This window comes from Erinaceus europaeus, chromosome 5, assembly GCF_950295315.1.
Source record: "Erinaceus europaeus chromosome 5, mEriEur2.1, whole genome shotgun sequence".
Classification (NCBI taxonomy): domain Eukaryota; kingdom Metazoa; phylum Chordata; class Mammalia; order Eulipotyphla; family Erinaceidae; genus Erinaceus; species Erinaceus europaeus.
This window is the reverse complement of record NC_080166.1, coordinates 111,936,134-111,958,864: the sequence shown is the minus strand read 5'-3', so window position 1 is coordinate 111,958,864 and position 22,731 is coordinate 111,936,134. Positions and strand designations below refer to the sequence as shown.

Sequence of the window (22,731 nt, the reverse complement as noted above, 5' to 3'; positions counted from 1 at the left end):
ATGATGTTAATTTAAAAAAAAACATATTTTAGGTTTTCTAAGAGGACTGCCCCCACCCCCAGTTATCCTGGTAATATATTGCACTAGACATCTCAGTAAGTGAGCCAGTAACTATAAGTCTAAGAAAAATATCTTGATGTCTCTAACTACCTTAAAAATAATGTTTTCTGCAAAAAGACTTCCATGCCTGAGGCTCTGAGATCCCAGGTTCAATCCCCAGCATTGCTATAAATAAGAGTTGAACAGTACTCTGGTATAAACAACAACAACAATAATAGTAGTAATAGTAAGTATTTTATTATACAAAAAGATGGTTATGATTATAAGCTCTTTGTTACAATGACCAGAATCAACTGAAGTTTATGACTTACCAGGCATCACGTTAAGTACTTTGTATTTATAAGCTTATTGATTTTTTCCGAGTTGTATACAGTTTGCATTTTAAATTTATAGATGAAAAATCTAAGCATCAAGAGGTAAGATAACTCACTCAAAGTCACCAACTAATAAGTGGCTGGGAATCCAGGCATCCCTGATAGAAGGACCTGAATATGTAAGCAAAGTTATTGGCCCTCCTGGCCCACTAGCCAACACCAATAATGACTCAAGAAGAAAGAAGAATATTGAGAAAGTGTGCAAACATGTGATTCAACAACAGGGTGAAGGCAAAAACCAAGATCTGTGAACTGAAAAAAGCAAGAAAAGGGGCAGGGAGCGAAGGAAGTGGACTGAACACTTGAAAAGAGATTGCAAAACAAACAGGAAGAAGAAATACACTGATCCTGTCTTCATGACGGAGAGATAACTAAGCTCACATGGTTCTATCAGATATTCCAGAACTCAGGGTTCAGTTTATACAGGTCACTTCCAAGGGAGCAGTCAGACAGTTACAGTTCTCAGATGTTGGAATGAGAATAGCAAATTTAGCTTACTTAAAATGAGAAAAGAGTGAAATTCAAAATTTCTGATAGCTATTTTGTGCAAACACATTATACAAAGATATATCTATATTTACCTGTGTAAATATAGATATCTATATAAGTTGACATATCTAAAAACCGATATTAAGCATAGACTGTAGAAGACACTATTAAAAACAATACCAGTTGTAAAACTTCTCAATTTTAAGTGCTGGAGGTAGGAAGGGGCATGAGCATTGATATGAGAGAAGATACGATTGCTATATAGGAAAATTGATAGTGTGAGAACCATAATGGGGATGTGGAAAAAAAAAAATCTGCCAAGGTTCCAGAAATCTGAGAAACTCTACTCAGTTGGAGTTCTATGAAAATTTTCCATGGGGTATGACTGGGAAGGGAAGTGGTGCAGTGGATGAAGTGTTGGAATCTTGAATATGAGGGCTTAAGTTCTACCTCTGGCACATGGTCCCCAGCATCACATGCGCCAGAATCATGCTCTGGCACTAATCTCTTTCTCTCTCTCTGAACATATACTTTAATTGTTTTTCCTACTGGGTGTGGTATATTGCACCAAAGCAGGACAAAGAAGGGGAGTGGAAAGGGCATTAGAGTCCAGATGCACAACGACGGAGAAGGATCTAAATTGGGAACTGGGGATGAGAGTGGTTTTCAAACACCAATCTTATGTAGATAATGAATTACACCCATATGTCAACAACTGTACTATAAGCCAGTACACCCCCCCAATAAAGTGATTTGAATTTGTAAAAACAAATATATAACTCAATTCTAGAGACAGAGGTACTTCAAGGAGCCTTGAAAAATAAATATTATTTTAAAGGGATAGATGATATAGGAGTAGGTATTGCATTTCAGAGACCTCAGAAATAATTGTTTTAGGGTGGATTTTTCTATTTACTGTGGGCAGAATTTTACTGATGTTAGATTACTTGTTTCTCTTCCAAAAGTGAAGAACTGGATAATCGCATCAAGATGAACAAAAGTTTGAGCAGGTAATATTTTTAAATGTTTATCATTTTGTTTTAACTAACAAATTGTATTTTTTGCTTCTTATGTTTCTTTTTCAGTCTTTGCACATAAAGATCTATATACTACTAATCAGAAAGATTCTTCAAATCTTGAATTAAAAGCTTACAGAAATCATTATGTCATCATAATAGCTGTATCATCATCAAAGTCATCATTTGATTGGTTATTAAAATTTGGGGATGCTAATACAAAGTCACCTTTGAGTTTTAGTTCTCTGTTTAGTTAAGTAACTTCATAAAATTACATTTTCCTTTCTGAAATATTAATTAATAAACTAGTATATAAATAGAGCTTGACTTGTTCACCAAGTATATTTAGTCCTCCAAATACTTTTCATTGATAAAAAAAAAAAAAAAGAAAGAAAAGAAAAAACACTGTCGGGAGTTAGGCAGTAGCACAGCACGTTAAGTGCCTGTGGCACGAAGCACAAGGTTGGGCAGCAGCACAAGGATGGGCGGCAGCGTAAGGATCCCAGTTGGAGCCCCTGGCTCCCCACCTGCAGGGGGGTCGCTTCACAGGCAGTGAAGCAGATCTGCAGGTGTCTATCTTTCTCTCCCCCCTCTGTCTTCCCCTCCTCTCTCCATTTCTCTCTGTTCTAACAATGAAGACATCAATAACAACAATAATAACTACAACAACAATAAAAAAACAAGGGCAACAAAAGGGAAAACAAATCAATAAATATAAAAAAGTTAAAAAACTACTGTCTTAGTTAATGTTTTTCTTCACTTTGAATAATTTACAATTGTATAATTTAATAACAATTGTGTAATGTTAGAGGTGCAATTGTACAGTTTTAGCTGTATCTCTTTTACTTTGCACTCTAACATACTAAGGATCAAAGAGGAGAAGCAAAGCAAATACTAAATGAGTTCACTGATGTGAGGATTGAAGAAATATGGTTTTCCTATAGTATTTTGATAATAACGATGTATGTGGTTAATGATTCTTTGTACTACTTTTCAGCTTCTTTTAAAATAATGGAAGTTTAGATTAAGACATTAGATCAAATATTAGATCACAGACTCCATGGTCTACTGAAGGCAGGCAATGCAAATAAATAAAGGAGCTGAGAATGAAGCAGAGAGAGAAGGAGTAGCCCAAGTTGCCTGGCTGTTCTCAGCCTCATCTGACAGTTTACGTAAGAGAATTTGAGCTCAGCGATGCAGGACATTTTCAGAGGATTCTGAAAATTTATTGTGTGTGTGTGTCATGCCTGTCTTTGTAAACTTTGGCTCACACTAAAATTAAAACACTCCATGAATCTAGACATCACATTTGTAAGTTATGATTACAACTTGTGGATGCCCCATTTGTATCTTTTATTTTCTCGAAGGCCCTATTTATTTAGGTGCTGTTTATTTAGGTTTTGATATCTAATTGATACATAACACTATATCAGCTTCACGTATACAAAATAATAACTTGACATTTGTTTATATTGTGAAATGATCAACACCATAAATCTAGCTAGTACCCAATACCATACCTAATTATAATTTAAATAGATTGGTTTTTGCATTATTTTCCAAAGAAAGACACCAAGGCAGAGAGAGGAGAAAAAAAATTTACAACACTGAAACTTCCTTCAGTACAGTAAAGGAGTGGGCTGGAACCTGGGTCACTTATGTGGCAAAGAGGCATTATACAAGTGAACTAGTTCACTTAGCGAATTGTAATTTTTGAGATAGAAACTTTTAAAATCTACTCTATTAGCAACTGTCAAATTTACAGCATAGTAGGGTCTACTACAACTAAATGTTTGAATCTAGCAGGCTGAGAGGTGACACAGTGAATAAAATATTGAACTCTCACATATGAGGTTCCAAGTTTGATCTCTGGTGTCACATGTGCAAGAGTGATGCTCTGTTTCTCAATTTCTCTCTCCCTGTCTTTCTCTCTCTTTTATCTTAATTTTTTTTATTATTTATTGGATAGAGGCAGCCAGAAATTGAGAGGGAAAGGGGTGATAGAGAGACACCTGCAACACTGCTTCACCACTTGCAAAGGCTTTCCCCTTTTAGGTGGTGAGCAGGGCTCCAACCCCAAACTGAATCTTTGTGCATTGTAACATATGTGCTCAATCAGGTGCGCCATCACCCAGCCCCCCTCTTTCTTTCTTTCTTTCTTTCTTTCTTTCTTTCTTTCTTTCTTTCTTTCTTTCTTTCTTTTTTTCTTTCTTTCTAGTAAATTAATTAATTAAAAATTTGAGTCTGTAAAAAAATATATCTGTTTGAGATACAGCAGTTCCAAGAATTATGGCTCATCTGTCGCAATCAGCTTCTATTACCTATCTTAAATGTGAACTAATCTGTGTTTCTATAGAGTCAAGTATCTGTCACTACCACTAATGAGGTTTTTTGTTAAATATATTTAAAGAAATCAAGGTCTTGATGGTCTCTTCAGAGCAAGTCATAAGGCAGAGAAAACTGAGAAAAGGTAAGTGTGTCTATCTAGTCTGAAACTATGATCTTCCGGACGCCATGTTTTATTCTTTCATTTGCTCTATGGAAGTTAACATCCTCTGGCATAAAAATATACTAGCAGATGGGGTAGCTTCCTCAGTTTTATAGATTTAGTTCAGACATAATTGCCCAGAAGGATTTCTGCATGTTCATTCAGTATGAATAAATGAGCAATTCATGAAGAATGTTTATTGTATCTGACCTTTCAATTTGTCACACTATTTTGCTTTAGTATGCAGTCTTTATTTGTGTTTTACAGGGCGAAAAGTCTTGAAAATCTTGTCTTTATAAATTCCCAGTTGGAAAAAAATGGCAAAGGGTAAGAGTTAAGACTTTAATTAGTTTAAACAATTTTTATGATGAATCCCATACCATTTCTGGGAGGAGACCTCTTGCTTAGAATGATAGTCACACAAGCTGGTAATGGCATGCCAAACCATAATTTGGTGTTGGATTTCCAACTAGTCTCAGTCTAGGTAACTCTGAGCAAGTCACTTAACCTCTCAGGACCTCTGCTTCCTTACTCCATAAAATAAAGAGTATGACCTAAAAGATCTTCAAGTTCCTTTTTCCTTCTAACTAGTAGTTGTAGCTAGTGAACAACAGGCTAGTTTGTGAACTAGATATGTACACGATATGATACGAGAAACATAGATCTTGTTTATAATGAAATAAAGATCTCGTGTCACATGTGCAAGAGTGATGCTCTGTTTCTCAATTTCTCCCTGTCTTTCTCTCTCTTTAAAAATTTTTTATTAGCTTTGTTTATTTATTGGATAGAGGCAGCCAGAAATCGAGAGGGAAAGGGGTGATAGAGAGACACCTGCAACAGCCTTGAAAGATCAAGAGCCACATTGTTATTTGTGTCTTTAGAAGAGTTAATGAATAATCAATAACTAAATTGATAGCAACTAAGTGTTTAATTTGTAGTAGTAGATTGACAATGCTGTATTAGAAAATTCATTTATGTTACTTTCATTATTTTTTATTTTGAAAGAAACCAAACTCGCAGCAGCTTCATTAAAGAAAATCCCAGGACAACCAAGAATGACAAAGGGTAAGGATTTATGAGAGCTCTGTTTTTCTCCCTCTCTAGATTGGCAGCAAACTATATTTGGTTGTTCATTAAATGTGCCTTTTTAATATGATAATAATTTATTATTGTCTTAGTTATCTTTAAAAACATTTATCTGTGCCAACCTGTGCACAGAATGGTATTGTAGCTTTCCAATTCAATCTTGGCAGATGCAGAGAATTTAACAAAGCCATTATAATGAAGTGTTGGCAGTAACTATTCTGCTGACATTAAATGCTTACTGACTCCATATCATTTTCATAAGCCTTTTCTCTCCAATACCTTTGAACTTAGAGAAAGTGGTGGCTTTGTTTTTTAAATCTAATAGTCTCTCCTCAACCTGATTTACTCGACTTGGTAGGACTCTTCCATAAGCCTTAACTCTGTCCACAGAGTGCTGCACAACCTGTACAGAGTCTTCTTTGTGCATTTTGCAACTCTGGCCACTGGAAGCCTGCTGCTAACTCAGCAGACCACATGACTTTGGTTTTTGATTAGGTTTTCTCTTGATAAGTTCCCCACGTCCTTGGGGTTGACCCTATGCTCCACTGCATACCCCCACTAAAACATCACTGGCTTCTGGTTCAAGCTATTGCCTTTGTCTTGAGAGTGTCTCCCTTACTGCCTGCACCCACCTGTGCCTTTGTGAATTTCTTCGGAAATTACAATTGTTGTGAATTGTCATGTGTTTGTTGTTGTTGTTGTTGTTGTTATTGCTCTAACTAGTTAATTATTGTAGTAATCTTTCAGCAGCTGCTACTTCATGGCCATGACTCTGGAAGTTCATATCTATCTTCTTCTTATTTATATTGACACACAAGTATTATTAATATCATTCTTATTATTTAAAATCAGAATATATACTTAAGTGTTGCCCATTTAGGGTATTGCAACAATATCTGAAGGCCAATTTGATTTTTCTTAATAATAAGCTACATGCATACTAATGCATTTTGAGAACAAAATATATATCGGGTTTTTGGGTCAGCAAATAGCTTACTTGGATATTGTACTGCTTTACCATCTGTTCAAGCCCAACCCCCACCACATTAAAGGAAACTTCAATGCTGTGGTCTTTTTCACTCTTGACTTTCTGTCTATCTAAAAGAAATCATATTTCTTCTTAACAAATAAATACTTAAATGGTCTCCACTTTAAGGTGTAAGAAAGAATTTATTTTCTTTTAGATCTTTGGAAGTGACATTGATAGAAAGTTTAGATGTTCACTACATAATTTTCAATTGTTGCTTACTAGATTAGCATTTTATTTAATGACATTCAGTAAAACTTATTTTCTTATTCAAAGAAAGCAAGACTTCAGTGGGTATATTAATGCGGATCCCGAGACAAATAAAAATATCAAAAGGTAAGATAGTTAACAAGTATTTTTGTAAAAAAATATTTATGTATCATAAGTGTAGAAATTGATGTGTATGTGTAAATAGTATATGCAGATGTTTGTGGGGATATATTTGTGTACATATTTGTTGTGTATGTGTAGCATATATAATATGCATATATTGTGTGATATACATTGAAGATGGATAACTCAACAAAGTATAATGTTAGGAGAGTTGCCCTACCCATGAATTGTCAAACAAAGCTGGAGAGCTTATGTCCTTTTACTTTTCTTAAAAAGCAGATGGAATGTATTTGAAACTGAGCTTCTTGGCATGCTGCTGAAAACAATGTACCAAATAATTCCATGTGGTTTTCTTTGAACTCCCTTTCCATTCAGTGAATTCAGAACATGATATTAGTTGATTCTAAAATGTGTCACTGATGCCTTCAGGCTCAGTCAGTGGAGCAAGGGCTGGATGATCTGAAAAGCTGGCCTATGCTGTCAGGCTGCCCAATTCTCAGCAGCATGGCATGGCCAGAGGTGCTGTGATCCAGTAATAGAAATAGGAGATTTTGCAACCAAAAGACTGAGAAAAATAACATTGATTTCCTTAGCTACTTGGGTGGATCAGGGAGACACCGAGAGGTGGTAAATGTGGGTATCTGAAAGGTCTGGCTTTAAAATCTGTGTGCTGTGCTTCATGATGTTCATCTACAAGTTGAGGATCATAGATCTATCATACTTGGACTGTACTGGGCGCAAGTTAGTGTTAATAAAAGTAAAGATAAGGTGAAGTGTGTTTTCTCAATGATTTAGATACTGTTCAAGTATTTAACTCTAAAAAAAAAATCTGTTTTTCTTCCCAGTTAATATTACAGTATTTCAAATCATTACCTATTACTTTTCACATATTGGTGTGTGAGTGTGCATGGCTGTGCATGCAAGTGTGCATACACAAATGCTTGTGTGCTTTTAGATGTGTGCATGAGTGTTTGTATATGTGGGCCTACAAGTGTCTGTGAGTGCAGGTGCATGTGGGTGTGCGTACATCTGTACAAATGCATGTGTATGGCCTTCTATATGTGTACACATCTATGTTTGTGTACACATGTGGAAGTGTATCTATGTGCTTCATGTATATATGAATGAATGTTTACATGGATATAAATGTGTACATATTAGGTGGTATGCACAGTGTATATGTGCACACCTAAAAACAAGTAGACATGTCCTGGGAACTTTTAGGAATGTTTTCTTGTCTCTTATTTTATTTCTAACATTTGTATCTATTTATTACTGGATAGATACAGAGAGAAATTGAGAGGGGATGGGGATATAGAGAGAAAGAGAGACAGAAAGACACCTGTAACCCTGCTTCATCACTTGTGAAGCTTTCCCCCTGCAGGTGGGGACCAGAGGCTTGAACCTGGGTCCCTGTACACCATAATATGTGAGCTTAACCAGGTACACTACTACCTGGCCCCAACAACATTTTCCTTTATGCTGCATAGTTAAGTTCTATCGACCTTTTAGAAGTAAAACAAGCCAGCAGGATAACTTACCTGGGAAAGTGACTGCTATCACTTGATAAACATGATCCAAGTTCAAGCCTTATCTGCAGTGTATTGGGGAAACCACTGCTGTGGTGTCTTTCCCTCTCTTTCTCTGTTCCTTCTCCTCTGCAAAGTTGACCCAAAGCAGCTAAACCTTGGGGACAACAATGAATTGATTAATTAATTGTAAATGAATTAAATAATTAACAATTAATTAGTGAATGAGTGAGTAGATTAAAGTAAGGGATCTGGATAGTGACATACCCAGATAAGGGTACGTAATACCATGCGGCAGGACCTGGGCTTGAGCCTTCATACCCCACCTGCGGGAAGGACACTCAGGAGTGGTGAAGCAGGAATGCAGGTGTCTATCTTTCTTCTTCTCTATTTCCCCTCCCCTCTAAATTTCTCTCTGCCCAGTCAAGTAAAAACAAGAAATGAAACCAAAAAAGAAGAAGAAAAGAAAAAAAGAGGACAAAAGAAAGAAAGAAGGAAGAGAAAAGAAAGGAAAATAAAATAATGCTACCTTTCTTCTTAAAAGCTTTCAATGTTATCTTTCATTAGGTAGAATCTGATTCTACCAAGCAACTGCCTTACACCTGTTCATACAATGCAACCAAACTGATCTATCTCTACCTCTACCTCTACCTCCACCTCTCTCTCTCTCCTCTCTCTTTTCTAACTCAACTTCATTCCTGCCTTAAGGCTTCTATAAGTATTGCTCCCACATTGGAAGCACTTTCCCACTAAATTGTCACTTTCCCAAAGTGACAGAATTCCTGACCATGGGATAAATCATCACCCCAGTCCCAGCACTTCCAGCACCAGGCTTTCTTTTCAGTATTCTCCACAGCATAAATTGTTATCTGGAATTGTGATATTTGCTTATACATTTGATTTGTGTATTACCAGGCTCTTCATAAGTTAGAATAGAAATTTTATGGAGGCTAAATCTGTATGAACTGTTCATATCTATGCTAGTATTTAGGGTCCATAGAAGAAATTCTATAACCATTTGTTGACTACAAGAATGCCTAAATGCTAGATATAGGTTATCAGGTATTACATCACACAATCTAATTCAAAATATTATTTTTATTTTATTACATTTGTCAACAAATTCATCTTTACTGCTTTTTTGTACTTTTAAATGTAAATAACCTTACACTGATATATGCACTATTTAAAAGTTTAAAGATATCAAGTTCTGGGGCTGGGTGGTGGCGCACCTGGTTGAGCGCATATGTAACAGTGCACAAAGACCTGGGTTCGAGCCCCCAGCCCCCACCTGCAGGGGGAAAGCTTCACAAGTGGTGAAGCAGTGCTGCAGTTGTCTCTCTGTCTCTCTCCCTCTCTATCACCCCCTTACTTCTCAATTTCTGGCTGTCTCTATCCAAATAAATAAATAAAGATAATTTAAAAAAAAGATATCAAGTTCTTTACAATATAATCAAGTGTTTCACAACCTACAGATTTTATAAATCACAAGTGACAATGCTTAGTATTATATTTTACTTTGTTGTGTTTTCAGTCTTTTAATCTGGAAAGAGAATCCTGGAATGCTTTTGTTTTTGTTTTTGTTTTCAGCTACTAGTAGTCATATATCACATACTTTGTTACCTTGCTTAGGCAAAAACCAACCAGGGGTGAAAAATATCGGCAAGAGAAATTATGGAGTCCGTGGTTGTCTCTTTCAAAATTAACCATTTCTTTTTTCTTCCACATGAAAAATGTTAAATTTTTGTGTTACTGCTTTTAATCTGGGTATGCATTTTCTCAGACATCTGGATATAAGCAAAAACTTGAATCAACATCTGGTTGCTTCTAAGTATCTGTATCTTTGTACTTAGATAAAGTCAACCTCAGAGACTGAGATAGGATCTTAGAGCCAATAGCACATGGAGAAGCAGATTGTAGAAAAACCTTCCTGTGAATGTTCTTAACCCATGTGGCATACTCTGTAGATCAGAGATGCATTGACTAGTGTTGCATATATAGAAAATACATGTAAGTGCTTAAAAAAAGCAAATTTGCATTAAGTTTTAAAGCAAAATATACTGAAGGATAACAATAAAACGTTGGCATATTTCCAGCAACTGTGTAGTTTTTTTTATCACAGTAAATGTATCTTATGCTACAGAACTATATTGATTTTAATCTTCCATTCTTTGGTGCCAACACTACTTGTTAAAATTTTTGGTTTTAATATGCAGTTATAAAAACCAGAAAAAGATACCAGCTTGTCTTTCATGGACTGTAACAAATGTTGTGTTGCTCTTCACCAGAGTTGTAAATAGAAAACCTGTTAGTATCAATTTTACAAAATTTGAATTATTCAAAATTGCCTTTAAAACCCTAGATCATGAAGAGGGTTGACATGAAGAGGCCATGCTTTCTCAAATGTCCCATGAGAGGTATAAGTAGACTATTACAAGATGTCTAATGCTCCTTAAAAAGGATAAGAACACACCATTGAATGAGTCAAAATAGTGTCCTTATGCACTATTAGCTAGCAGCCTAGTGGCTCCAAGAATAAAGAATTGTCTGAATCCCAATAACTTTTAAAGATGATTAAATCCTACATACTTCAACAGTTACCTTTTTTAGAGCTCAAACTTTTAATTTTTTAAGTTATATTGAGGTATATAATTGACATATACAAAATTTGCACATTTAATGTATCTATACATTAAGTACAGTACAGGCATATCCCCATAATACTATCCTCATCCTTTCCCAACCTTTTTCTTTGGTGCAATACACCATACCCAGTCCAAGTTTCACTTTATGTTTTCCATTACAGTCCTAAATCCCACCTATGAGTGAAATCACCTGATATTTGTCCTTTTCTTTCTGACTTATCTCACTCAGCATGATGCCTTCAAGCTATGTCCAAGATATGGCAAAAGAAATGACATCATCGTTATTAATAGCTGCCTAGTATTTCACAACTTCCTTACCCATTCATCCATGATGGCTTTTGGAATACTTCCAAGTTTTGGCTGTAACAAATTGTGCTGCTATGAATATAGGTGTGCATAGGTCTCTTCATATCAGTGTCTTTGTTTCCTTTGGATTGAGTACCTGGAGAGGAGTTGCCAGGTCACAGGATAGGTCAGTTTCTAAAATTCTGAGAAATCTAAAGATTGTTTTCCACCAGGGTTAGACTAGTTTACATTACCACCAGCAATGTAGAGAAGTTCCTTTCCTCTCACAGCCTGTTCAACAGCTGGTGTTTCTATCTGTTCTAATGTCTGACATTCTTACAGATGTAAAGTAGTTTCTCACTGTCGTTTTTACTTGCATCTCTCTGATCACTAGTAATTTTGAGCATTTTTTCATGTTTGTTGGCCTTTGGATCTCTCCATTGGAAAAGATTCTGTCCATGTCCTCTCCCCATTTTTCAAATTTTTTATTGTTGATTTTGGTGATTTCTTTACGTATTTTGTTTATTAGCTCTTTTTCTGATGCATGATATGTAAAGATTTCCTCCCATTCCATGGGGAGTCTCTCTGTTTCAGTGGTGATTGCTTTTGCTGTGCAGAAGCTCTTCAATTTGACATCACCCCATTAATTTTGTGTAGATTTTTTTTTCCAGTTGAATCCGAGTCATTGAAGATGTCTTGAAATCTTTCATTGAGAAGAGTTCTGCCAGTACTTTCCTCTACATATCTAATGGTTTTGGTGTAATACTCAAATATTTTATCCATTTGGAGCTTACTTTTATATGTGGTAAAATGTGGTGATCCAGTTTAATCCTTTTGTAGGTTTCAACCCAATTTTACAACACCATTTGCTGAATAGAATCATCTTTCTCCATTTGTTGTTTTGGGTTGCCTTGTCAAAATTTAGATGTCCCAAGGTATGGGAGCTTATTTCTGGAATTACAATTCTATTCCATTTGTCTGTGTGCTTATTGTGGTTCCAGTACCAGGGAATTATGATTACAGTGGTCCTGTCATGTTTTGAGGTTAGGAAGTGTGATGCCCCCATTCTTCTTCCTTTACTCTCAGGATTGCTTTCGCAGTCCTGAGTACTTTCTGTCTCCTGATAAACATTTGCAGTTTTTGTTCTACTCTCTTAAAGAAACTTGATTGTATCTTGATAGAGATTACATTAAATCTATATATGGCTATAATTATAATAGTCATTTTGGCAGTGTTAATTCTCCCAGTCCATGAGTAGTAGATACCTTTTCATTTCTTTGTATCTCTTTCTAGTTTCTTAAATAGTGACTGCTTTACTTTCCATGTTAGGTTTATTTCCAGATGTTTTATTATTTTTTACTGCTATGGTGAATGAGATCAATTTCTGGATTTTTCTTTCTTCTTCTAGCTTGTTGTTTGTATAAAGGAATGTCACTGATTTTTGTATGCTAATTTTGTAACCTGCCACCTTGCTGTACTGCTTAATAATTTCCCATTAAATTATTTTGGATTTTCTATTTATATTAACATATCATCTGCAAATAGTGACAGTTAAACTTCTTCTATTCCAATCTGTATTCCTTTAATTACTTTCTCTTATATAATGCTATGGTTGACTATGTTGAACTGCAATGGAGATAGTGGGCAGCCCTTTAAGTTTGTTGTAGATTTGCTGCCTATAAACTCAACAAGTTTGAGGAATTTTCCATCTATCCCTGTTCTTTTAAATAATTTGATCATGAACTGGTGTTGGATCTTGTCAAAGACTTTCTCTACATCTACTGAGATAATCATGTGGTTTTGGATTTCCTTTTGTTAATGAGGTGGAACACATTTATTTATTTACATATATTGAACCATCCTTGCATTCTCTAGGATGAATCTGACTCAGTCATGTCTTGCAGTCTTTTTATGCATTGTTTTAATGGGTTGCTAGGCTTTTGTTCAGTATCTTAGTATCTATGATCATCAGACCTGTAATTTTCTTTTCTTTCATTCTTTCTTTCTCTCTTGTTTTGTTTTTGTTGCTGTTGTGTATCTGTCTTCTTTTGGTATCAGGGTAGTTGTTGGCTTCGCAGAATGTGGTAGGGAGTATTCCTCCATCTTTGACCTTTGGAAGAATATGAAAAATAGAAGTGTTAGATCTTACTCGAAGGTTTTATGGAATTAATTTATGAAGCTGTCTGGGCCTGGACTTTTGTTGTGGGGAAGGCTTTTGATGACTACTTCAATTTCTTTGGTTGTAATTGCTCTATTCATGTTTTCCAGATCATCCTGGGTGGGTCAGGGTGGGGGTGGGGTTGGTTGCTCAGTAGCAAATCTGGTAAAGTTCACAAGTTATCAAGTGCAGAGAACTGCTCTCAAGATCCAGTCTTCCACCCACAGTGGAGTATACTCTCTGTGTAGCAAATTGCTACTGCAAATGTTTCTCTTCAACTTGATCCCTTTCCCTCTCAATTTCTTCCTGTCTCTGTCAGAAGAAAAAGAGGGGGGAGAGAGAGAGAAAGGAAGAAAGAAAGAAAGAAGAAAGGAAGGAAGGAAGAAAGAAAGAAAGAAAAAATGAAGGAAGAAAGGAAGGAAGGAAGGAAGGAAGAAATAAATAAAGAAAGAAAGAGAGAAAGGAAAGAAAGAAGGAAAGGGAGAGAGAAAGAAAGAGGATAAAGGAAGAGAAAAGGCTTGGAGAGGCATGGCCTTAGCTGACCTGACAGAAAAGACAACCACCTTTCCCAGCATGGACCTTTTCCAGTCTTAAATTATTTAGCATAACCTTGACTAGTACTTACTCTATTTTTGAGTTTTGATGGTTTCATCCACTTGATAATTTTCTGTCTGTTATTAACCTCATTATTCCATTTGTCTTTTAAAGGGGCCAAAGTCTTGAAAATCTCATCAATGTGACCCCTGTGGTAAACAGAAGGAACCCAGGGTGAGGATAGTATCCTATCTATTGATATCTTTCTTCCCTATTTGTATCACTAAGCAAAATAGTTCTGTTGAAAAATCTTTAAATGGAAATAAAATAGCCTAAACTTCATTATTTCCCAGCTTGGTACCTTTGAGCAATTACCTTGAACTGTCTAAGTTGAAGTTTATTTAGTTATAAAATGAGGATCATAATTTCTGTTCCACCTTTGTTACTTGATTGTTCTAAAAATCAAGTGAAATTATAGATAAATCTTATTTTTTAAAATTTTAAATGGTTTTTAAAATTAAAATTCAGCTAGATTACAAATGTGTAGTTAAAAGGTGTGGAGGGTGTTGCAGCAGTAGTAACCCAGGTGGCAATAAAAAAAAAGGAGAAAAAGAAGGGGAGGAGGAGGAGGAGAAGGAGAAGGAGAAGGAGGAGAAGGAAAAGGCGAAGGAGAAGAAGGAGAAGGATATTCTTAAAAGGTGGAGAGGGGACTTGGCAATAGAGTGCATGCCTCTCAGACTTAAGGTCCTAGGTTCAAGCCTTTCCATTACACAAAATGACAGATCAGTGTTCTGTTCTCAAATTAAAAAAAACAACAATTTTTTATAAAAACACAGAAATATCTCATGATTCAGCAGGAATAATTTTGACAACTTTTCATATTGCTCACAGTTTCTTCAGATAATTTCTTTCTTCCTCTTTGGGTACATTTTCTTTATTTACATCCCACTTACGGTTTTATTTAGTTCCTAGTGCACATGACTATTCTGTGTGTGCCACATTGCTGAATAGATGCTATCAGGGTTAGTAAACAAACCATGATGGATACCACATTCAGTTCTTTCCCTTGCACTAAAACAGAATTTAATCTGCATCACTCATTGTTGATAATGTGCATGTCATGAAAGTAGTTCTGTGTTTGCTTACACCACTCCTGGCACTAAGAATATTTTCTTCAGTGACTGAATCTAATGATGGTGTAGCTTTATCATGGGAAATGATTGGAAGGGCACTTCAAAATGATCTTGCAATTGTTATTCTCTGATTTTCTAAAATATGCTTTTAAAGCAAAAGACACTATATGTGGAAATTATTATTAAAGTATAGCCTCGTTAGCTATTGTGTTGAGTGATATACTCATGGGGCCCATAAGAAATTTTGGCAAATTATTACATTGTTCCTAAATAAAGTTTTAATGCAATATTTCCTTAATTTTTATGGCTTAATTTGGAGGATAATTGTAAAACTGAACAAGTCTATCAATCATCCTTATGGCAGTCAGATTTTTATTCTTCTAAGTTAAAGGGCATCGATAGTGAGTTCTCTCAACAGTTGGTAAGCTCATCTTGAATATATATGTCTTTAAATACTTACTTGATTTAATTCCTTCTCTACTTATATGTTTTTGCTTTCTTAAAGCTCCAAAGACCTTGATAGTCTCATCAAAGTGAATTCAATAATAGGAAAACATTTGCAAGGGTAAGATTTAATATACTTTTTGTCTGTTTGGCAATACTTAAAAAAATTGAATTATCACTTCAACCGAACTTAATAATAACACTGAATTAAACAATAGTTAAGTAAAACTATGTAACAACCAAGATCCTATATCTAAAATATTGAAGTTTTTAGCCCATTTATTCCTATTATATTGAAGGCACCCTTTGAATAATTGGGTTCAAAGCTGTTTTTCTAAGATATAGAGAACATTTCTGATTTAATTTGTTTATTTTTCTTAAGCAGAAAGATGGCACTGGAAAGGTGAGAGAGAATTAGAGCCACTCATAGATCTAAGTCTGGCTCTGACTCTGCCTATCACTATGTGAAATGAGACTGACCATTTCCCCTATTTGAACTTCAGTTTGCTCCTCCTCAAGGGGAAGAACTTGAACTAAATATTCCCTTGTTGTTTTTTAAAAGATTTTACTTATTTATTCAAAAGAAATGATAAGAACAGAGAAAGAGCCAGGCATTACTCTGGTACATGTGGAGCTGGCGATTGAACTCAGGACCTCATGTTTGAGAGTCCGATGCTCTATCCACTGCACCACCTCCTGTACCACTCTCTTATCATTTCTGATGCTAATTCAATTATTAACACTCAGTAAAATGGTTCATGCTCTGAAAGGACTAGCAGTCTATGTTTAGTAAGGAGTTGTAAAACAACTATTAGATGGTTTCACTCACATGTGGAATTTAGAGAACTAAAACACATAAACTTGCAAAATAAATAAAAAACAGACTGTTTCTAAGACTTTGTGAGAACTGTGGTGGTTATCATTGGGAAAATGACAGCTCAGAACTTTGGTGGCAGATGTGGTGTGGAGCTATGTCTTGTAATCTTACAATCCCAGAAACCACTATTAATCACTAACAAAAACTGAAAAGAGCTTTAAAAAGCCATTCTGAATTCAGATTATTTTAAGTCCATTCCTACTACAACTAGACATGTAAGGAAATTATTTAACCTGCGTTTGTATTTACCTCAATTAAAACTGGAATGCTAATAATTTCTATGTAACAGAGAGAAAGAGAGACACCTGCTGCAGTTCTCCTAACCGCTCCCCTCCCTGCAGGTGGGGCCCAGGGAATGAAAGCCAGGTCTTCATCTATGGTAACATATGCACTCTGGTTGTGACACCACAACCCCTCCCCCCCAATTTTTCAACTATTTTAGGTTATCTATATTTAATTAAATGTCTATAGTAAAATGCTTCATAATAAAAATATTTCTGTTTTAATAAATATTTGTTTCAATTTACAACCTTCTGATGTAAATCTAACCAGTGATTTTATCTTTTGTCTCTGATTTAAAGGGATCAAAATCTTGACAGTCTCATCAAAGTGACTCCTGAAACCAACATAACTAACCAAGGGTGAGATTTATGCAGCTCCTTTATGTCTTATTTTCCCCCATTCAGCTTAGGAAAAGTGATAAAGAAAAATTTGGGTTGGGTTGGGTGTATTGCATCAAAACAAAGGACTCTGGGGAAGGAACGGAAAGGAAAGGAAGGAAGGAAGAGAAGCTTGAGATTCTGTTGTTTGATGATGGAAAAGAAACTAAATTGTCTTCATATACACCTGAGTTGATAATAGCTACCTCTTTTTACATAAACTTACAAAGGAGATTCAATTACCGATAAAGTTTTCAATTAGCAGCAATTATTTGAATTAATATTAAGATTGAAAAATTATACAAATTAATTTTTATTCTGGTTGATTTAACCAACTATTAAAATTTACGATTTTTAGGAACCAAGGACTGGAAAATTTAATCAAAGTGGTCCCCTCGGTAAATAAAAGGTAAGTTTGTTAAAATCATTAATGTTCTGGGGCCAGCTGGTGGAGCACCTGGTTAAGTGCACACTTTGCCATGCTAAAGACATGGGTTTGGGCCCCCACTCCTTACCTTCAGGGAGATATCTTCACAAGTGCTTAAGCAAGTACTACAGGTGTCTGTCTCTCACTTCCTCTTTATTTCCTCCTCCTCTTTCTTTCTGTCCTATCAAATTAAGACGGAAAAAAAAATGGCTGACAGGAGCAGCGGATTTGTATGAGCCCCAGTGATAACCATGATAGCAATATAATTAATTAATTAATAAGAAAAATTGTTTAAGTTTGATGAACAATCTAGTTATGCCAAAAAATTAACTATTTGACTTAGGACTTTTTGAATTTTTTATTGGGGAATTAATGTTTTACATTCAACAGTAAATACAATAGTTTGTACATGCATAACATTTCCCAGTTTTCCATATAACAATACAATCCCCACTAGGTCCTCTGTCATCCTTCTTGGATCTGTATTCTCTCCACCCACCCAACCCAGAGTCTTTTACTTTGGTGCAATATGCAATTCCAGTTCAGGTTCTACTTGTGTTTTCTTTTCTGATCTTGTTTTTCAACTTCTGCCTGAGAGTGAGATCATCCCATATTCATCCTTCTGTTTCTGACTTATTTCACTTAACATGAATTTTTCAAGGTCCACCCAAGATCAGCTGAAAATGGTAAAGTCATCGTTTTTATAGCTGAGTAGTATTCCATTATATATATATATATATATCACAACTTGCTCAGCCACTCATCTGTTGTTGGACACCTGGGTTGCTTCCAGGTTTTGGCTATTACAAATTGTGCTGCCAAAAACATATGTGTACACAGATCTTTTTGGATGGGTGTGTTGGGTTCCTTAGGATATATTCCCAGGAAAGGAACTGCAGGATCATAGGGTAGGTCCATTTCTAGCCTTCTGAGAGTTTTCCAGACTGTTCTCCACAGAGGTTGGATCAAATTACATTCCCACCAGCAGTGTAGGAGGGTTCCTTTGACCCCACAACCTCTCTAGCATTTGCTGCTGTTACCTTTTCTGATGTATGACATTCTCACAGGAGTGAAATGGTATCTCATTGTTGTCTTTATTTGCATTTCTCTGACAATCAGAGACTTGGAGCATTTTTTCATGTGTTTCTCGGCCTTTTGGATCTCTTCTGTGGTGAATATTCTGTCCAAGTCCTCCCCCCATTTTTGGATGGGGTTATTTGTTGTCTTGTTGTTGAAATTTGTAAGTTCTTTATATATTCTGGTTATTAGCCTCTTGTCTGATGTATGGCATGTAAAGATTTTCTCCCATTCTGTGAGGGGTCTCTTGGTTTGGGTAGTAGTTTCTTTAGCTGTACAGAAGCTTTTAATTTGATGTAGTCCCACAGGATTATGCTTGCCTTAGTCTTCTTTGTAATTGGATTTGTTTCGTTGAAGATGTCTTTAAAATTTATGCGGAAAAGAGTTCTGCCAATATTTCCTCTAAGTATCTGATAGTTTGTAGTCTAACATCCAAGTCCTTGATCCACTTGGAATTTATTTTTGTATTTGGTGAAATATAGTGGTTCAGTTTCATTCTTCTGCATGTTTCAACCCATTTTTTCCAACACCATTTGTTGAAGAGACTATGCTTTCCCCATTTAATAGTCTGGGCACCTTTGTCAAAGATTAGATGTGGGGACTTAGGACATTTTTGAAAAGAGACATAAAGTGAAATTAAATTGATTTGTGTTGTGTAGTAATGACAAAAAGTTTTTTCATGATTGTTTTTATGTATTTTATTTTTATATTTAATATTGAAGTTAATCTGTATAATTGTAAGTTGAAAATTCAATTTGACTTGTATTGTTATGTACAAAACTTAGAAATGTTATGTATAAACTATTGTATTTACTGTCAAATGTAAAACATTAACTAAATCACTACCCTAAATCCATAAACCATAATAAGCCAAAGAGTTTTGGTTTTCTACTCTTTCACAAACCCAAAATTAACTTTTAGATGACTCCTGAGAAAACTGGCAGCATCCTTAATTATAATACTCTTGCATTATGTTGAATTTTGAGAAGTTAAGATCTCATACACAGGAATTAAGAAACACCAAAGTAACTCCAAGTTTTCTCAGGACTATTATGAAGATAGTGTTGGTAAAAGTATTGCACACATATAAGTAAGGAATTATTGTGAATGTAGAGAGGGGTGGTAGCAGGAAGAAATAAGGATTTTAGGTTTTAGTTTCCATGACTTCAATCCTAGTTCACAACTCCTTCATTTCATAGTCACCTGATCTCATGTAGTATCTTAACTTTTTAGAAGCTCAACTTAAAAAAATATATATTCATTTATTTGGATATAAACAAAGAAGTGAAAGAGGAGCAGGGTGATAGAGTGGGAGAGAGACAGAGAGACACCTGCAGCACAGCTTCCCTCCTCCTAAAGGTATGAACTGAGGAATTGAGCTCAAGTCCTAGAGCACAATACCATGTGCACTCAACTAAGTGCACCACCACCCAGTCCCGTGATGTTCAATTTCTTTATGTATGAAATATGGTTGGTGATATCTATCCCATTAGACTGCTTTGAGACCTTAACAAGGATAACTATTCTCAAAGTAGAAAATGAATAAATTTACTGCTTCTTTAGGATCCCATTGAATGAATTACAGATGTTAAAAGGGAAATGTTGGTCATAAATTTTGCTGAGACTGGGAAGATAGAGAAGTTGTACACAGAGTTTAATGTTGGAGGCCTCAGAGGTGACAGATTTAACTCTTGGCACCACCATATGCCAGAGCTGTGATCTGGTCTCTCACTTATCAAAATAAACACAATCCTTTTTAAAAATTAAAAAAAAATTTTATTACCAATGGAATTTGACCTATTGCTTTATTTTGTTTTAGCTGTGACCAAGGTCTTGATGAACTTATTAATGTAAGCCCCAAAGCTGTCAAAACCGTGGCTGGGTAAGAGAAGGATGTTACTTATTTGTGATGTTTTCTTAACTAAACCCAATGTGATATAAACTAATTATAATCATCTCATGGGTAAATTGAGTATGCCTTTAAAAATCATCACCATTACTGTTGGTCCTTGAAAACAAACCAGTTTGTTACTACCAAGAGAGGTATCTAAAAAAAGAAGAAAAAAAGTAGTGACTTCACTTCTTTTAGCTTTAAGCAAAGCAATTTTTAGAGAATGATGAGGTAGGAACTTAGCTAATCCATACAATGTTTGAATGTGTGTTTTTTTTGTACTTGTTAATATTTCTGTGCCTAAAGCTGATTAATACTTATTAATGATAGCTAATTAGAGTTTTTTTTTATAAAAGACACTTCATTAAACTCATCACCAATAATAGCATTTACTTTATTTTAGAAGAGTGATTTTGGTAGTCAAGGCAATTCTGGAATTCAGTTTCATAGATGATTTGTTCCTCCTGGAAAAGTTATGAATCTAAAGTTTGAATATTCTTTAAGTAGTATTTGTAACATGCTGAGAATCATTTTTTGTCTCTGCTGATATGAATATTTTTTATCATTACAAACTTATTTTAATATATGTGTATATATATATAATGCTTAAGATAAATACTTACCTTAGGAATGTTTTTATGAATTTCCTCTATGAATTTAATAGCTACATTTAAAATCATAAATTCTGGAGATGAATGGAACCCCAGAAAACTCTTAACCTAGTTGGCTTGATGAAATTTGAAAACCTGATTTTCAGATGAATATATTCAATTTACAGAGAAGAAATTCAGACTTAAAAAGGTTAAGTGATTTGGTCAGGGTCACAAAGAAAAATAGTGAAAGACTGATTGTAGTTCTGTGATCTATTAGTCAGTGAATAATTACTGAGCACCTACTGGGTTAGAAGCTTACGACTAGGTATCGTTAGTTGCACATTAGTTATAATTATAGACTATGGGTGCCAAAAGAGAACTCAGTAGACATACTCAATCTTATTAACAGCAGGCAATTATCATAGATTAAAGCTAATTATGTACTGGGGGCACAAAGATGTTACTTCAAGACAATAATAGGCTGTCAGTTTAATTTATTACATTTAGAAACACTCATGTACTGCTTACTTATTATAGAATGCATTTTCAGTGAGTTGCATTAAAAAAGAGAGAGAGCTTGAATAGGTAATTTAATAAGTAGGACAAGATGAAAAACTAATATTCATAATTTCTTAAAAGTAGAAGATATTAGAGATGGGCAGAACCTTAAAGGTGGTCTAATTTAATCTCATTTTACAGATGAGAATGTTGAGGCAAGAGCAAAAATGTCACCATTTTCTGTGAATTCCTTTAAATCCAACCCAAGGCATCGTCTTTAAACCACATTAGAGACTTTGATCTTAAAATAAATGAAAGTTATTTGGGCACTTCAGGAAATAGCAAGGGCTATAAAGATAAAATTGTTGCTCTTTCCATGGAGCAGCCTAAAGATGTACTTTAAAGTTCACTAGAGTCACATGAAAGATGATTTCATGGTTGACAATTGTATAAGTATAGAAATTACTAAAAAAATTCTTCAGAGACTTTCAACGATATTGAAGCAATGACAGTTAAATGCCCTAATACATGTTTTTACTACATCCTTTGGGTAGATTAAAATAGCAACTTCAATAGGAATACAAAATTACATTTTCCATATAAAGTTTAGATTAAAGATTTCTATGTTTACAGGGATCCAGGTTGAGAGAAATTGCATGATGGCACCAACCAAAGCAATTCAGAACCATTACTAAGATTCCTCTTAATATACAGTGTAGTACTTTTATAAGCAGCTGTAGAATATAGCATAAGCTTATGCTAAGTGTTTTTCTAGATGTGAGGCTACAGCCCATTTAAGGTTTTTATGATTAGTAAGTGGCAATTAATATTTTCTACAGCTCAATATACTGTATTGAATAGAGTAGAAATCATGAGTGTTCTTTTGTGAAGTAAGAGTATTATTTTGTTATACGTGTGTGTGTGTGTGTGTGTGTGTGTGTGTGTGTGTGTGTGTGTGTGTGTCTATCTGTCTATAAAGAAACACTGTTGAGCTGTGTGGAAATGTATTTGTTTCATTTTGTTTGGTTTGGTTTCATACAGAGACAAAAAGGCAGAGAGATAGAGAGAGGAAATGTGAAAGAGACCACAACACCAAAGCTTCTTTCAA

At 35.1% G+C, this 22,731-nt stretch overlaps 1 protein-coding gene across 7 annotated transcripts in view; it reads left to right on the top strand.

Annotated features, from left to right (window-relative positions):
- The window catches only part of SCEL (sciellin), a 120,611-nt gene that overhangs the window by 73,414 nt on the left and 24,466 nt on the right, over window positions 1-22,731 (top strand). For all 7 annotated transcript variants that reach the window (XM_060191608.1, XM_060191601.1, XM_060191603.1 and 4 more), the window contains 10 exons: window positions 1,889-1,933; window positions 4,350-4,409; window positions 4,695-4,754; window positions 5,433-5,492; window positions 6,817-6,876; window positions 14,199-14,258; window positions 15,663-15,722; window positions 17,060-17,119; window positions 17,496-17,546; window positions 20,461-20,523. In XM_060191608.1, the coding sequence (XP_060047591.1) occupies window positions 1,889-1,933; window positions 4,350-4,409; window positions 4,695-4,754; window positions 5,433-5,492; window positions 6,817-6,876; window positions 14,199-14,258; window positions 15,663-15,722; window positions 17,060-17,119; window positions 17,496-17,546; window positions 20,461-20,523 (579 nt within the window). The remainder of the gene's footprint in view (window positions 1-1,888; window positions 1,934-4,349; window positions 4,410-4,694; window positions 4,755-5,432; window positions 5,493-6,816; window positions 6,877-14,198; window positions 14,259-15,662; window positions 15,723-17,059; window positions 17,120-17,495; window positions 17,547-20,460; window positions 20,524-22,731) is intronic.